The sequence below is a fragment of the Urocitellus parryii genome, chromosome 9 (assembly GCF_045843805.1).
Source record: "Urocitellus parryii isolate mUroPar1 chromosome 9, mUroPar1.hap1, whole genome shotgun sequence".
Lineage (NCBI taxonomy): Eukaryota > Metazoa > Chordata > Mammalia > Rodentia > Sciuridae > Urocitellus > Urocitellus parryii.
The window spans coordinates 97,239,503-97,256,906 of record NC_135539.1 but is presented as its reverse complement, the minus strand read 5'-3'; the positions used below and the strand labels follow the sequence as shown (position 1 = coordinate 97,256,906).

Here is a 17,404-nt window from a genome sequence, read left to right as displayed (position 1 = left end):
ATGTCCCCAGTAAACTTAATCCTGTTGCCATTAAATTTTGCTGAGGCCCTAGCACTACTCATCTGTGCATCTCAAGGAATATGTTTTCAACAAATCAAAAGTATTCTCTAACTGATTTCAGTGAGCTAGTTACATAGAAAAAATGTCAGCAATACCCACAGTGATAGATATTTTAGCTGGAAAGTTGAGCAGCCCAGCTCAGATGCAGCTTGCTTCTTGGCTTAATGAAGGCACATCAGGGCCATGATTATTTCCCAGCACCTGCAGAATCCCCAATAAAGAGTAGGTTTCTATAGATCTCTAACATCACATCTCCATATAAAGTCTGCTGAGAAGGGTCCAGGCATTTCCATTCCTCTTCAGAAAAATCAATGACCACATCCCTTAATGTCAGTGGTTCCATTTCCTGGCTTTCAGCATGCTTACTTCCCCCCCCCCGCTCCCCCCCCCCCAGCTTTATTCAGCTCCTGTGTAGTACAGAAACCTGGGTCTCCTGAACAAGGACTGGAAGCATAGAAATGGATTCGAAGAATGGCAGGCTCCAGAAACCGAGGATATGGTTTTAGACATAACTGATAATGATACAAGTATTCATGTTGGTGATGAAAAATAAGACAAATGTCCATGTATGAACTAAAAATACTGTGTAATGTGTAAATGGCCTTATAAACAACTAAGCTTCTTGGCTCTGCTAATTAACCCATTCACCTGTCTGAGCTAGTTAGAACTGAAAAAAAAAAAGGGAAAACTTTTCATTAAAATTTTCTCTTACGGTTCAGAATAACATATCTGTGTCTGTTATCACTCATAAATGTCTCCTGAGTGGTTCTTACAATTCTGTAGTTGGCTGCTGTCATGATATAGATATGGCTAAACTCTGAAGTCCAGGAGGTAGGTGGGAGGAGGCTGAAGAGTAAGTACTGGGCTAAGGATTTCACAGTAACTTCCCAGGGCACTTCACTTTTTCCACATTAGAAGATCCATTAATTGGGAAGATCAGGAAAGAGGGAGAGAGAGAGGGAGAGGGGAGAGAGAAAAGATGATTTTATTTTTTCAAAATTTCTTACAGATTCTCTCTCTGTAACTATTGAGCTGTTAGACCTAAAAAAAAAAAAAGAGGAAAAAACCATTATGATTAGCTAACGATTATTTTCTCCTATGTTGTAATATATGGTTTCCAAAGTCTGTCTTTAGCTTTATTGTCTGCATGATTCTCCTTGCCCACGACATTTGAACACTAAATTGATCAAACTTCTCGGTAATTGTGGAAGGACTGGGAATAAAATACTGGAAAGATGGAAACTATGATTGGCATCTCTTAGAAAATTCTTCTCTTCCCCTTTTTTTCTCTCTTCTCTATTTCTATTTTCTCTTCCTCCCTTCTGTTTTTTTTCCTTTTTGCTCAACCAACTTTGAACATTTTGCTTATACTTAACCCAATTCTAGATTGGCATGACTTTTCTAGGTAAGCATGCAAAGAGAGACCAATTGGAGTTCTGCATGTGAACTCTAAAATCAACACATAAGAGACCCCACACACACCCAATTTGGATGAAGTGTTAACACATGGTCCAGCTTTGCTGTTAGAATGAGTATGTCATTGGCTCAGTGACTATTCAGTTGAGCAGACTGTCTTAAACAAGAATGTGATCTAAATACATTCCTTACAATTATTATGGTCACAAATAGCTGAAATGTTTTGCCTCTCTGGCTAGCCAGATGTAGTGGTATATGACTGTAATCCCAGTGACTCAGGAGTCTGAGGCAGGAGGATCCTCAGTTCAAAGCAAACCTCAGCAAGTTAGTGAGGCCCTGAGCAGCTTAGCAAGACCCTGTCTAAAAATAAAACATAAAAAGGGCTGGGGATGTGGCTCAGTGGTTAAGCACCCCTAGGTTCAATCCCTCGTCCCCCCCCCAAAAAAAATTGTGTAGGAAATATACAGGGTTACCTCCTATAATCAAAGAACATAGGTCAGGTTCTATGTCCTTAGCAAAGGGTATTAATAGATCTTTTCTTTAGGGTACTGGTATTTGTATAACTCAGGGGATAATGGAGGTCTCCTCCCTGTGCCACATTTAAAATTCCTGATGAAAAGTCTAAAATTGTCTGATTTAGGTTGTGCCACCTTTGGAGGGGGTATGGTAAGGAGTATGCCAATTTAAGCAGCAAAAGTTTAGTATCCTGGGATCCCCCTTAGGCCTGGAGCAAACCACATTAGCTGGTTACTCTAGGATATGGTCACTGGTGCATATATGACCTTCAAGGGGCTGCCTCTATGTATTTCAGCCATTCATATAAACATTTTTTTTGATGAGCTATAGGGAAATATTTAAGCGTCTTGGCAACCCAGTGTACACACTCTCTCACCACAGGCATCACACCACAGACTCTTCTTTCTCTTCTCTCAGAGACATATTTCCCACTACATGATTCATTTATTTCTTGTACCACCACAAATCGACTGCTAACCTTCCCAATGGGAGAAAACCTGATGCCATGTCCTCCCACTCCATCTAAAGGTGCTGTCATGCCCTCTATGCACAGACTTTTTACATGAGGCCTTTTGCTCCTTTTCTTCTACCATAATCTTAACTCCATATAGTGCAACATATCCTGTTGCTGACAAAAGGGAAAAGAAAATGAAGGCAAAATTATACGATTTTGTTTTAAAAATGAAAAGGGGGTGTTTGATACACAAAAGTGGGTTTACTGAACAGTAGCAGCAAGCAAGAAAACAGTAATAGATGCAATGGTCCTCATTATCCTGGTTGGTAATGAATTCTTCTCTTCTGGGCCTTTCCATGGTTCCTTGTGACCTTGGTTGACACCTCGGTTGTTTCAGATGACTTGCCAAATGAGGCAATGTGAAGGGTATGAACTCCGTGGTTCTGCCTTTATAGGGTTGTAGAAGGCATCCCTTGCCTTCGCTTTTGGATATGACACTTTGAGAAAGCACCAGCCAAGAGTGAAACACATTCTATTCATGGCATTTTCAGGTTTGTATTTTTGTTTGATGACTAGGACAATCACCCTGGTCACTTTCAGGACTCATTATTTATTCTCTGAAGTGATCCCACTGATTATATGATATGGAGTCTGAAGTCAAAATTCCTTAGCACAGGTACAGCAGTCTTCACTATCTGGCTTGGACTCCTCTTACTGTGCTTGTTCTTGCCTCCAGTGTCTTGGACTTTGTAATTTTGACTGTATCCCCGCCCTGCTGGGTGTACAAGCTCTCACTCCCAGACATCCTTCTGCTCTGTTCCACTTTGCCTGCCTTTTAATCCTATTCATCCTTTATTTCAGTTTCAACTAAAGTGATTATTCCTAGAAGGCTTTCTCTACCTACTGTCTACACCTCACCATTCCCTATAGCACTGCCACAATTCCTCCAATGATTGATGGTTTGGTTCCACTTGTTTGCTCATAAACCCGTATCCCTGTACTAGACCAAGCTTCTGGAGGGACAGTCCGCTGTTTGGTTTATTCCATGCGTAGTTCATTGCCTTGAATTTAAGCTCCAAGAGAATTTAGGGTTTTCCTGCATTCACTGTTATAGCCTCAGCATTCACAGCAGTGCCTGGTTGTTGCATAAGTGATATATACATAGCATAAACATCTGAATTAATGAAAAAAAGAAATAGTGCCTTGCAGTGTGATTAACCTGTGTTTTTGTTTATATCAACTTTCAAGTAGATTGTGAGGACAGAGTTCAGTGAGTCATCTCGCTCCTCAGAGGACCTGAGCAGAATGACACGCTTGGTCCTCCTGCTTCGCAGATCGGTTAACTAAAGCACTGGAAACTGCAAGAGCGAGAGAAAAAGGAGCCTTTCGCCGCTCGCCTAGGCCTTCCAGGTCAGGCTGAGGTGCCCTCTCCGCGAAATCCTTGCCACGCTCCCACCGAGACGCAGCGGTGCGGGGCCGCGGAGCCGCAGCCTGAGCGGGCAGGGGCGGGACTTCCGGTCCCGCTTGCTAACGCCGACCGCGCCAGGCGGAAGCCCGGCTCCCGGCCAGGATCCGGGAGCCCGGACTAGAGGTGAGTTCGGAGCCGGAGCGCCCCGGGCACTTGTCTTCTCAGTGGATGCTTCTTGCGCGCTGTCGCGCCGCGCGGCGGGACTGGGAGACCGGGTAGGGAAGGGAGAGTCGGCGCTCCCCGCACGGGTGGAGGGACTGCTGGGACCTCTGGCTTGAGGAGGGGGGCCAGGACTGGGAATGGGGATTCGGGAGAGCCCCCAAGGGTAGCCGTGAGAGTCTGGGAAGGAGGCACCGGGGACCCTGAGGCGAAGAGGCCTCGAGACAGGGGGCTGCAATGACACTGGACGGAGATGCACGTCGGAGAAATGTGGGGGTGTGTCCCGGGTCCTGGCGGATTGTCTGGGATGGTGGCAGGATATGGCAAAGGTTGGCTTCCAGCGAGAGATTTAGAAACGGGGTGCGGGGTGCGGGGGAGCTCGCTCCTTTTCTGAGGGTCCTAGATGAGAAGGACGTCTTGACCTAAGGAATCAAGAGAGATGACCGGTTACCGATTGGATGCTGAACTCGTATTGCTTTATTTGCAATTAGTCCTGCTTTAAAAAAAAAAAAATGTATTCCCGCCCACCCAGGTAGATTTCGGGAAAATATTTTATATTCTTAGGAAAAGCTTGAACTCGTCTTCACCCAGATCCAACTTTGCTGCCTTTGTCAGACTGATAGTATTTTAAATCTCTGTTCAGACAAGTCAACCAAAGTTTTCCTTTTGGACTCCTGTCTACCTTGCAGAGTTTAGTTTTTCTTATTTCCTTTGTCATGGAATGAACTTCTAAATGTGTTTAGGATGACTGTGATAATCACCGGAGGAACCCGTGCTGTCAACATTACAACTTAATTGTTTTTCTGCTCAACATTGTAACATATTTTTGGATGTTAAGTGACTTGGATTTTCGCCACCAACGGAGCAGCTAGGGAAAGCTAGGGAAAGTCTTTGATGGAGGGTGATAGTTGATAATAGCATCAGGTATTTCACATTTCCAACGTTAGTTTTTTTTTTTTTTTTAAGTTTAAAAAAACGACTGCGTTGGTACAGGTAACTCTAAGATCTGATTTGCTGGTCAGATTTGAATTATTTCAAATAAACTAGAAAATTTGTATTTATTAGTACCCTGGTGTCTTGCTATTTTATATATAAATTCTTGATAGCCTTGAAAATCTATATACTTGAGTGATATATACAAGTCCTTATGTTTAGGAACACAGTTGATATTAATTAGTGTAAATCAGTATCTAGTCATAAACCAATTGCTTTAACATGTAGATGAGCATATTGAATAAATTTTCAAATTAGATAATGAAAAGATGACAGTCATCTCCAAAGTTACTGCATTAATTGCTATCTTGGTTACTAAATGTATCTTAATTTAATCTCATTTCTTTAAGTAGACTGTATGGTTATCTGATGAGGCTTGATTTTATTTTTGCATTCAACTTTGGTTTAAAAAACTGTGTTCCTTCCCTTGTGTTTTAGAGAGGTGCACACTTAAGAAAGCATGCAAGTCTTCACACTTTAGTTTATGGTTGGAGGAAGTGCTTCTTGTTGAAACAGAAGAGCATCTACCTTCTATAGCAAGTTTCTAGTTATATTTCTGAATGTTTTGAAATTTGATTGTCTGATGTTTTGGAAAATCTTTGGAATGTTTCTTTGTTCTAATTGTTGAATAAATCTCTTAGCTTACTCTTTAGATAAATTGTTATTCTGTAGGATTGAGATGTATTTTACAGTGTAAGCAATAATGGCAATTTTTGATTAGATGCAGCAAATTGGTTGGTTTACCTTGGATTCACTGTTTAATTTTTTCCCTGCTGCAATGGAATATGTATCTGCATTGTAAAAACTACCAAAGCAGTGCTAACCTGAACAGTGTCTTTGTATACACATACTTAAACATTTTGTTTTTCTTAATCACCAGTTTGTAATATATCAAATAATTTGTTATATTTAGTTCTTTGGTTTCATGCCCTCTGGTGATCAGTTTTATTATTATATAGTACCTTCTTAGTTATCTGCTTCCCTATAGGAAGCTATTCCCTGCCGATTGGTAGAATCAAGAGAGTTTGATACAGCTGAGGAATATATATCTTTTGACTAGGGAGCTTCCAGAATGCTGATTTTGCCAACTTACCATGCAGCTGCTGTACTGCTAATGATACAGAGTGTGGCCCTCATCCCTTCCTTTAGGATCACTTTCTGTCCCTTTTTCTCTTCTGAGTTAGACCTTTTCTCTCAGTGACTAAGATGACCTGGGCCTCAGGGTGACTCAAAATGGGATCAGAATGGTCAAATAAGACAGCAGTCCTGTTAGAAGGATCCTGTCTATTCTGTTCAATATGATCCAATAAATCTTGGCAACTTTTCCTGCCTTTTGGAAGGAAGTTATGACTGTGAGCCATGGGTTTAGATAGTTATTGTTTTAAAAATGATTTTAAATGCTAAATCATAATTTTCTGATTATATAAATGGACTCCATTAAGTTTTGCTTAGAGGGATCACATTAAATTATACTTTAACTTTCATATCAAAGTAGTAACATGTCTCACAATTACAAATACTGTAAAAAAATACTCCCATTCTTTATTGCTATTATTAGTTAATTTTTTTTTCTCTGAGATTCTAAGGAAAAAAAAAAGAGCTATTGGATAAAAGATTTGGGCGGATGTAGGAAAATTGACCATTACAAGTTACACACTAGAAGCTGTCTGCTATGATTTTAAGGGGTAATTTAGTAGTGAAGTGGTTTAGAATTGCCAGCTCCTTGTGATAATATAACAGAAAGACTTAGAGTTGAATTTTATTATAGTTTTAAAATAACAATAATATCTATGTGTGTATATGTGCACTCTTATTTATTGCCTGCAGGTGATGGGTATTATCTCCCAGGAGAATGAGGGGGCAGAGCTTTTGAAGTTGAAGTTTATGTGGTTATTGGGAATCATGGAGAGATTTGAGGGAGGGATTGAGACAGTGATAGTTTATTTTAGCACTAATATTTTCAATATTGAGAGGAGGAAGGCATGGAAACTAGTGAAAACATTATAGATGGGATAAATCAGAGGACTGTATATATTATATATCAGTTAACTTGTTTTTATCTCAGGAGGGAAGTGAGAGCAGGCCCTAGAAGGTGATAAAAAGTTAAATTCTCAACTTTCCCATAATAATGACTATGCAGATAGTATCAGAGTCAAGTCCAAATATTTTAATCCCAAAGTAATTGAAAAAAATTGCAAAAATAAAAAAATAGTACAAGGGACCACGTATATACCATTTATTCAGATTCACTTATTAATATATTATCCCATTTGCCTTATCATTTGAGAACAAGAAATGTACTTTTTCTTGTTTATTTTTCACAGTGCTGGTAATTGAACCCAGGTCTTCACAATGTTAGGCAGGTGCTCTACCTTTGGACTTCACTCCCAGCCTACAAAAATAAAAATAAAAATTGATTAAAGTAGAATGTTCATATTAAATATACTCCCAAGTTGAATTGCTAAGTTTATTTCTTCTCTAATAAATATTTATTAGCTCTAATTTGCTGAGTTCTGGAGCAAGAAAATTCCTTGGGAATTAATCTGATTTAATTCTCTTAAAGATTATATATATTGACCAATCGAGGACAGGTGAGTTTTGATTCCTGAACTCCCATAGACACTGTCAGTCTTAGCATCCTCACAGGTAGGAATAATAATTTCTTTGTCTGTTGTTTCATGCTTACACATTTTTATTTGACCTTAGAGAGGTATGTAAATATTCTTCATTGCGCCTACTTGAAATCTTACTTACATTCATTACAAAGACCACCTTATAATCTCTTTTTAGTTATAGAAAACAACAAAACAGCATATTTTTTAACGGGTTTCATTCACTTTATTATTATTATTTTTGTATAAAAACCCTATGTTGTAGCCACAGCAAAACAGCATCTCTTTTAAGAACACTTAACCTATTATGTATTAAGTATCTTGCTAACTTATCTATGATGAGACTATTCCTTTAGGATTTCTATCTGAAACATAGTTTTCTTTAGTCTAATTACAAGGTCTTGACTGATCTTTTAAGATTCTAGGTTTTTATACCCTTTTTAAGTGGGTTGAACAAAGCCTAAAAGAGTCTAATGTGTAATAACAATGATAATTTATGTATAAATTGTTTATGATATGGTTTTCTTATGTAGTCATAGGGCAGGAAAGGTGGTTTCTTTACTTCAGAGATGGAAAATCCTGAGTTCCAAAAAGGTTAAGAGACTTCCCAGTGCTGTTATGGAGCTCCACGATATTGGACTAAAATGCCATCTGCCCTGAGATGATGATCTGGCGCTATGCTGTTTGGACTTTCAGCCTCTAAAATTGTACATAATCCCATGTCTTCTGACCCTAAATCTAGTTATCCTTTTGATTGAATCTTATTTGTATGTCCTTGTAGAATCTATCTACTTATCTAGGAGATAGACATATAAAATGCATATTCAGTAATAATATAGAATTGTGTTCACCTTATAAGAAGTAATGGTCCAACAATGCCTTCATCAGACATGTAAAAGAGTGCAGACAGTTATAAAAGCTATACTAACAATGTAGTGCATCCAGAATATGATTAGAATGGTGAGAAATCTATGTACTAGTATTATGTAACCCAGAGAAGAGACAGTTATCTTTAAATACATGACAAAATCTTGTGTAGGGAAGAGAAAGTAGATATTTTGGATTGCTGTGGATGACACATTTGGAGAATGGATATATATATCTCCTACACTACCTATCTGTATCTATATATCTGTATCTATAATATATCTATATCTGTTTTTTTCTTTTTTTTTTTTGCTCTTGGAGATTAACCCAAGAGCATTCAACCTCTGAGTTACATCACAGTTTTGTTTTTTATTTTGCTTTGAAATGTGGTCTCACTAAGTTGCCCAGGCAAGCCTCAAACTTTGTAACCTTCTTTAGCCTTTTGAGTAGCTGGGATTGTGAGTGTGTTCCATCATACCTGGAAAACATATTTTTAAACCTTAGAATCCATTGACTTTCTTATTTCGTCTCCTCTGTTACCACCCTGACTTGTTATTAGGGAAATAGATTATTTGCTGACTGAACTTGTTCTCCAAACAGGCTTGTCATCCATTTTCTGAATTTGTTATCCATAGCAACACAAAATATCTGTTTTCTCTTTGCTATGCAAGATTCTGTCATATATTTAAAGATAACTATTTCTTCTCTGGGTTAAATAATGCTTTCTCATCATCCTGATCATCTCATTTTGGAAGCACTAGGTTTTAGTATGGCTTTTGTAATTGTCTTCCCCCCTTTACCTGTCTGATGAGGTGACAAATGGTTGTACCATTATTTCCTATAAGATGGATACAATTCTATACTCTTATTGAATATTCATTATTATTGAAGTTCCAAATTGCCTTAACATTTTAGCAGCCCATCTTGTTCCTATATTAAGTATTTGGTGAGCCAAAGCTTCCCCAATTTTTGTGGGAACTCTCCATTAGTCTGACCCTCAGGTGCTAGTAATACTGATTTTTAGGTTGCAATGCAGGACTTTTACATGTATTCCTGTTAAATTTTATCCTTCCTGTGTTTTAAAAGTTTATTATTTCAGCCTGAGAAAGATACTTTGGTGTCAATTTCTTACTCATTTATTAGCAATTCTTTTAAGCTTTGTCTTCTATATTTATCCCTTAAAGCTTGTGTTGAGTCAAGGCTGGTTTTGGATTAATAAGGGTGATTAATGATTATAATGAGAAAATAGTATTGCTAGTTTGTTGGCATTGTGTAGAAAGTACTAACCTAAAAAATAACAATCTGGCATTTATTTAAAATGCTGCAATATTTTAAAGAGGTTATAACGTACAGGCATTTGTTAACCTTTAAGGAAAAGTACCTATTGGACTTTTACTGTGTTAGTATTTCAACTAGGCTTTCCAGAAAAACAGAACCAATATCATATACAGTATATCTGTGTATTTTTAAAAAAGATTTATTATAAGGAACTGGCTCAGGCATTTTTGGTGGTTGGCAAGTACAGAATTTGTAGGTCAGGCCAGCAGGCTGGAAATTCAGGCAGGAGTAATCTTGAGGCAAACTTCTCTGGGAATCCTCAGCTTTTGTTCTTAATGTACCTTCATCTGATTAGATGAATCCAACCCACATTGTTGAGGTTAATCATCTTTCCTTTCAAGGCAACTAATTGTAGATATTAGCCACATCTACACAGTACTTGCACAGCAACATCTAGACTAGTATTTGATTAAATAACTGGGTCCTGTAACCTAGCAATGTTGATACATCAGACTGACACAATTAGTATTTAAAATTTGTTGGTGTATTAAACAAATAATGTGGCATATAAAATACTGCATAATGATTAGCAAACAGAAGAGTGTATATATCCATAACACAGTTAGCCTTTAATGGATTTAAAAACAACAAAGGCCAAGTTTTCATACATGTGTCAAAGAATGGAAAATGGACAAAGTAAAGGCCCTTGCCAGTCTTTGAAATTTGTTATTCTCTTTTATAGGTTACTATATTGTATTTTTTAAATTTAGGGAGCCTTAAATTACTTTAAAACTTTATAAGTTTTTCTGTTCTTATAATTCCATGCTCCTGCTAATATTTTTGCATAAAAATTCTTAGAGCTGGGAATTAGCTTTGAACTTAGTCTAATAACTCTCACTTATGTTTGAGAAACTGGTCTCAGAAAGGTGAATGATTTGCTCAGGTGACACAGCTAGTAAAGAACCAGGACTAGAGTTTTGAGATTTCTTGGTTCTTAGTCCTAAGCCCTTTCTGTTATAATAGTGATTACAGTTAAGTGAAGCCAATCAAGGGCAGGCTTTATGAGGAGAGGATGATTTTGAATCTCAACTTCAGAGGATATAATTGGTAATTAAGAGAATGGAGGTGATTATTCAAGCCATTTAGTGATATTGGTGGGAGGGAGGATGAGCAGAGAGAAGCAGATGTGTCATAAAATATCCAAATGAACCACATATTTACTTGGGGAATACAGTGACATGATACCCATGGAGCTTAAAGAAATTTTGCAAGTAGCCAGACATTGGGTGATTCATAGGGGATGGGAACAGACCTTAAGGATATGAACATAGGTCCAAGAGATGTCACCAAGAGAGCTTATTTTCTGGAAGAAGTTAAGGGTAGATGGTGCTGATTTGGAAACCCTTTTGGACAAAATTATAAGAAATTTCTGGGACATCAAGAGAACATTGTAGGATGTAAGTGGATTCTTTAGAAGGTTGCCTGGTTTCAGGGATTAATTTGAGCTGAATTTAGGTAATAACAATAATGTCATTTGTTGATCACTTGCAAGCTCAGGAGAGTCCTTGATCAAATTACCGCACTTTTTGCCTTACCTGCAAAATAAGCACAATAATGGTCATTATAGGGAGTAAACATATTGAATATAGGATGTGCTGAGTATAATGTCGTACTCAGTAAAGTGTAGCTTTTATTATACTCTACATAGCAATTGGCTGAGGGTCTTATTAGAAAGTAGCACTAGAATGAGATCTTTTTTCCCCTTATTTTTGCCACTTCATGCCACCTCCACAGATCTTTAGTATATTGTTGTCTTCACATTTACTCTTTCCAGGCAGGTGCCTGTCTCTGACGTATGTATAGTGCTTCTCTATCTTTGTTGTTAGAGGGCCTGATCTTCGAATAAACTATGCAGTTTTTTTGGGGGGGGGACACATTTCAACTGCAAATTCCATTTCATCAAATTGAAATTACAGTACTAATTCCAACTAATTTTATAACCTTTCTCCTCCTTTTTTTTTCTTTTTTTTTTCTTTCTTTTTTATTTTTTGCACTTTGGAAGATGTAGCTGAAAAAAGGAATGGAGAACACAATCCTTTCCAAAGGGTTCTTCCCTTCAGGATTGGAATAAAAAAATCTATGAATGTCAGCTCTAGAGATAATTGGTTAAACAAAAAAGACATTTTTCCATGATAACTGCATATTAAGGCAGTAAAGCACTTCAGTATGTGACAGATTTTTTTTCTTATGTATAGTCTCAATATCCAGTAGTGAGATTACTAAGTATGAAGCATAGACTATCTGCCTCAACTTTGTAATGCAGTTATTTCTGAACCAGACTAGGAAACCATTTAGCTTATATTCAGAGGGTTGGTAGAATTTGCATTGACTCAGAGTGATTTGGTGATTAGTTATCATTTTTCCGAACCTTTGCCACATTTGAAGATCTGTTAAGAAAGGTTCATTCTGGAGCCATTTCAGCTGGAAGACAGTGTTTTTGCATAGCTTTGTATGCCAGCTTTTAAGTTGAGAAATTCATGAATTTCTACATTTGTAAACAGAAGGAGTTCAGAAATGCTTAAGCTTAAGAAACGACTTTTAACTTTTTTTTAAAGAAGTAAATAAACATTAAATTTTGAGTGATATTTTGAGTGATTTGTGTTTGAAGTGATTTAATAAGATAAAACAATTTATTTACAGACCTCAGTGTTTCATGTTACAAGTTTTCTACTTCACAGTCCTTCAGTTGATAACTTTCAATAATCTATAGTAACATTTGATATTCAATGAGAAATGCTGGCCGTTATTACCTCTAAAAAATCAGAGTAAGTTGTGTGTGGAACATTGTATTTGTTCCATAGTCCTTAGTGCATACTGTCTTGCAATTTCCTTTTTTCTTCTGCTCTTTGACTTCCTCCTGGATAATGATACTTTCTTGTTTTACAAATGCTGATGTATTAAAGTCATCCATTTTTCTTTCTTTTGTCTTCTAATGCCCCTGCTCCATGAAATCTTTATTTTTCTCATGTTAGTCTGAATTTTTGATTAAATAAACTCAGTAAAGTGTGGAATTCCTTTAAAATACACCAATTCCAAAGTGTATTTTATAAATTTTACATGTATACACTCACATACATCACACATTTTATATATTAATATTATACATGTACACACACAATTTTTTTCCATTACTGGGGAAAAATTACTGGGGATTGAACCTAGGTTTTTGTGTGCAAGAGCTCTACAGTGATCTATGTTCTCAGCCCTTTTATTTTTTTGTTTTGAGATAGGGTCTCACAAAGTCACCAGGCTGACTTTGAACTTTCAATCCTGTTTCAGCCTCCTGGAGTAGCTGGTATTACAGTCATACAACACTGCACCTGGCAAATTTTATGTGAAAAAAAAATATTATATATATATATATATATATATATATATATATATATATATATATATAAAGTGAAACATGTTAGCCCAAAGAATTAGTGGGCGACTTAATATGTTTACATTGTTACTTCAGATTTTCTTTTTTTTTTGGTGGGGGGACTCCCAGTATCTAAGAGAACATATTTCTTCCATATAGGAGTTGAGAAGAGCAGCAAGAATAATGGGAGGAGACTGGACCTTTTCCAACTTGACAAATAGATATAGCGTGAACTTTTTGCTTCTGCAAGTCCTTAATCTCATTATATCCATCTATCTATCTTATCTATCTCTGTTTCTATTGTTTGTTTAGATATTCTTCTTATGAAATATTACTTGCCTCTTAGTTGCAGTTTACTATCTCCCATCTTGCCATAAGATAAATGTTCCTAATTTATATATTGTCAAGTTACATGTTCTTCCATGAAACTTGTGATTTTGCTTTGCTTTTCACAGAGTTAATAAATTTTGTTGACAGAATGAATTGTTTTCTACCAAGGACTAAATGCCACCCATAAGTGTATACCTTTTGTTGAAAGTGTCTCTAATGATATTGGCTTCTATTTATTGGTCCTATACTATGGTCTAGACACTGGGATTTTAATATATTACCCAATCTTCACAATAACCCTAGGTAAGGTACATATTTATACTTCACGTTAGGAGAGATTAAGTATTTTGTCTAAGTTTGTACCACTTAAAGATAGTGTAGTTGATTTTAGCCCCTTTCTGAGTATGCTTTGTTTTCTTGTACATTTTAGAAGCCCCTCAAGTGTTTTGGTGCCCATACATAAAGTACTATTTAGAGTTTGTAGCATGTTGATTCTAGATTTTTTTATCTGTACACTCCAAAAATGTTTTATTCTACTTGTTTTATTGCAATTTAAATTTTTTGTTAAATGCAATCAGTTTGTTATCGACCACTATTTTCCCAAGGATGATACCATAATTAATGTAGCATTTAACATAGTTGAAAGTAGTATGTGCTCAAGAAATATTTGTTGCATGGATAAAAACAATAGCAAAAAGAGAGGTGGCAGTTAATGTAGAAGGACTGTTCACATAAAAACTCATTGCTATTGGAATGTGAGGCTGGAACATTTCTCATATTACAGCATGCTGCAGGGCAGGGCTAGAATCCAAGCTTTGATTAAAATCACCCCAACTCTTTTTTCCCCTTGCTTTACTGCCACAAGTTATTGCCAGCTGAAAGGGATAATGGAGGGTAATGATGAATTCATTTCCAACTGCTGCAAAAAAAAATTGTTTTTAAAGACAGTTTTGTTCTTTAAACATAGATAAAAAGACCACTTTGAAATGAAGAGAAAATTAGTGGCTCCAAGTAAGTAGTTATTAGATTCCTGCTCTGGAGGCCTATTCAGGTGATGCTGATGGCAGTTGCTGCCAGTTAGCAGCTCATTCCCAAATAGTTTCTCTCCGGTAATGGGAGTGGTATAAGAATTCAAACATTCTTGGGTCTTGACTTTTCATTCTCAACTCTTAGGTTTTAGACATTACTTTCTCAGAGACTGCTTAGATTTTCTTATGCTGTCATTTCACAATGCATACATATTTCAAAACATCACGTTGTAAACCATAAATTCACACAATTTTTATTTGCCAATTTTATGTATGCACGTGTGTATTTTTGAGTATAGGAGTAGGATTTATTCAAAGGGGACCAGGCAGGGGTTTCCTTTATTTGCCAATTTAAAAGCTAATTTTAAAAATAGTCAAATGCAAATTGAACTTTCAGAATTATCTGCAGTAGATTCTTACTTTACTCAATGGAACCTGAGAAAACTAAGCTGTTTTGAACTAAGCCTGTATCTCCAACATTTTGTCACCCTGTTTGCTTCTCTCCAGCAATCAAGCTGTTGGGGGGCAGATTAAATTACTGTGCTTACCAAATAGTTGGTATTGTTTTGTTTCTTTTTTGACTTTAACTGTGGTTGATTAACTGTAATGGTTATCCTCAAGATCACTGTAGCAACAAATAGTATTTTACAGAAATATTTCATTAGTCCCTTAATACGGTAACCTGAGTTTTATTAATTAGAACACTGGGCTCAATTGCAGAGATTAGTAGTCCTCTTTACACTAATATTTTTTTAATGATTTAATTTGTGGTCATTATTGGCTTCTAGGCTATTGTTATTTGCTGAATGCTTTGTGATGGGCATTAGGATTTATTTACTTCTATCAGGGAATGTGTAATTAAAATGTAATTTCTTTGTTTAACCACCATTAAGGTGCTTTTTGACATTTCTCCTAGAGTCTTGTTGTAAAAAAAATTCAGAGAATAATAATTATAAGATTACTAACAATTATTAAATATTTACTATGTTTTTATCACCATGCTAAGTGTTTGATGTTTCTTATATCTAATTTAATCTTCACTATAATTCTTTTCTTTTGTACTAGGGATTGAACACAGGGTGCTCGACTACTGAGCCATATCCCCAGTCCTATTTTGTATTTTATTTAGAGACAGGGTCTCATTGCTTAGCCCCTCACTTTTGGTGAGACTGGCTTTGAACTCACAATCCTCCTGCCTCAGCAGGAGGATTTTTTGTTTGTTGAACATACTTCAGTGTCATGAAGAGGGAAGAGAAAGGTTTTTATATAGCTTTGTGCCAGGCATTGCACAAGGTATAGTGTATTTACATATCAGTTTAAATCATAGGCTAAAAACTTTCTGTTATTGTCCCTTTCTTGAAGATGAGAAAACAGAAACTTTAGAAGTAGATGATTTGTCTGGGGTTAGAAAGAACATACACAAAACTGGAATTTCAATCCAGGAGTATCCAACTGTAGGCCTGAATTCTTTCCTACATCATATGCTTTCTTCTCTTCTCCTTTTCTTTTTTTTCCTCTTCTCATTTCATATTTTTTTCCCCTTCATCTATATTGGAAGTTTTCAGGTCTGTTTGTCTGTCTCTCTCTTTCTGTTGGTGCTTATCTTAGAAATGTTATATATGCATTCTTAAAGTCTAAATATAAATACTATCTTTACATTCCTCCTGAACAATAAGATTAACCTCTTTTTGACATTATTTAACTGTTTTTGCTCTCTGAGCATTCCCACATGCTTCTCAGCAGAAAGATGAATTATTGTTTTAATTTACTTCATTGTGGAGTTTTATGTGGGGTGGAATCTAATCTCACTTTCCATCTTGTATAAGATCTGAAGTTTGGCTTCCTTTTACCTTATTTTCTATAGCTTCCTCCCTATCAAATTCATGCCACCAGGACTATGTAGATGCCCCTAGGCATGTTGACTTCAGAACTAACTCATCTTTTTAGATTTGTGCTTTCTTATTATGTATGCCCTTGGAACATTTCTTTCACTATATTTCTGGCTCTGACATACATTTAAAAACGATTTTTGAAATATTTAACCTAGCATTTTTTAGGTTATCTTCATCCGTGAATCCACATTGCCAGAAATATGTCTACTTTGTTCTTGTGTTTGCCTGGGGTGTTTTGCATTGAACCAGTGGGATGTGAATCAGCTGGCCAGAGTACTTTTTTGATTTATTTTAGTCTAGTGTGCTCATTCCTAGTAACTGGCAAAATTCTTTCGCTGAGTGTTTTTAAGAAATAAACATTTGTTTCAAGGGGAAACAATAAGTGCCTTCTAAAAGAACTTCTTGACAAAGTGGGGGGGGGATGAGAAAGAGAACACATCTTTAAATGGGATATGAAATAGTCTTTTTTTCTTGCACCTTATTCTAAAATAAACAGGCTCCAAGGATTACTTACTTTGTGCCTGGTATGTCATGTTGTAAAGCTCAGGTAGGAGCAGATGCTCTAAGAAGATTTATGACATTAAGGCTAAAATTACCATGAGCATGTCAAAACTTATTTGTAGTAGAATTTTGAAAAGTTTGTTCTGAGGACTTAGCTTCTTAAAGAAGCTTTAAAAAGATGATAACCTTCATCAGTTCTCCATAAATGGGGTTTTAAATGTGTTTCTTGGGGCATCTTAGGCTTAAATATCCTTTTCCTTGGCTATAAAAAAGTTTCTACCAGAGACTTTCTCCATGTGTGTCTTCATTTTAAGTGAAGAAATTGTTATTTGTTATTGAAAATGGTGCCTGTATTATTATTTTTTCTTATTCTGCTAATTTAACAACAATTTTTAGGACATTCAGA

General features: G+C 36.4%; 1 protein-coding gene across 1 annotated transcript in view; it reads left to right on the top strand.

The window, feature by feature from the left end:
• Window positions 1-4,072: 4,072 nt before the first annotated feature.
• Disp1 (dispatched RND transporter family member 1) overlaps window positions 4,073-17,404 on the top strand; it is a 190,908-nt gene continuing 177,576 nt past the window's right edge. The window contains exon 1 of the mRNA XM_026407162.2: window positions 4,073-4,129. Within this exon, the coding sequence (XP_026262947.2) occupies window positions 4,083-4,129 (47 nt within the window). The 5' untranslated portion in view covers window positions 4,073-4,082. The remainder of the gene's footprint in view (window positions 4,130-17,404) is intronic.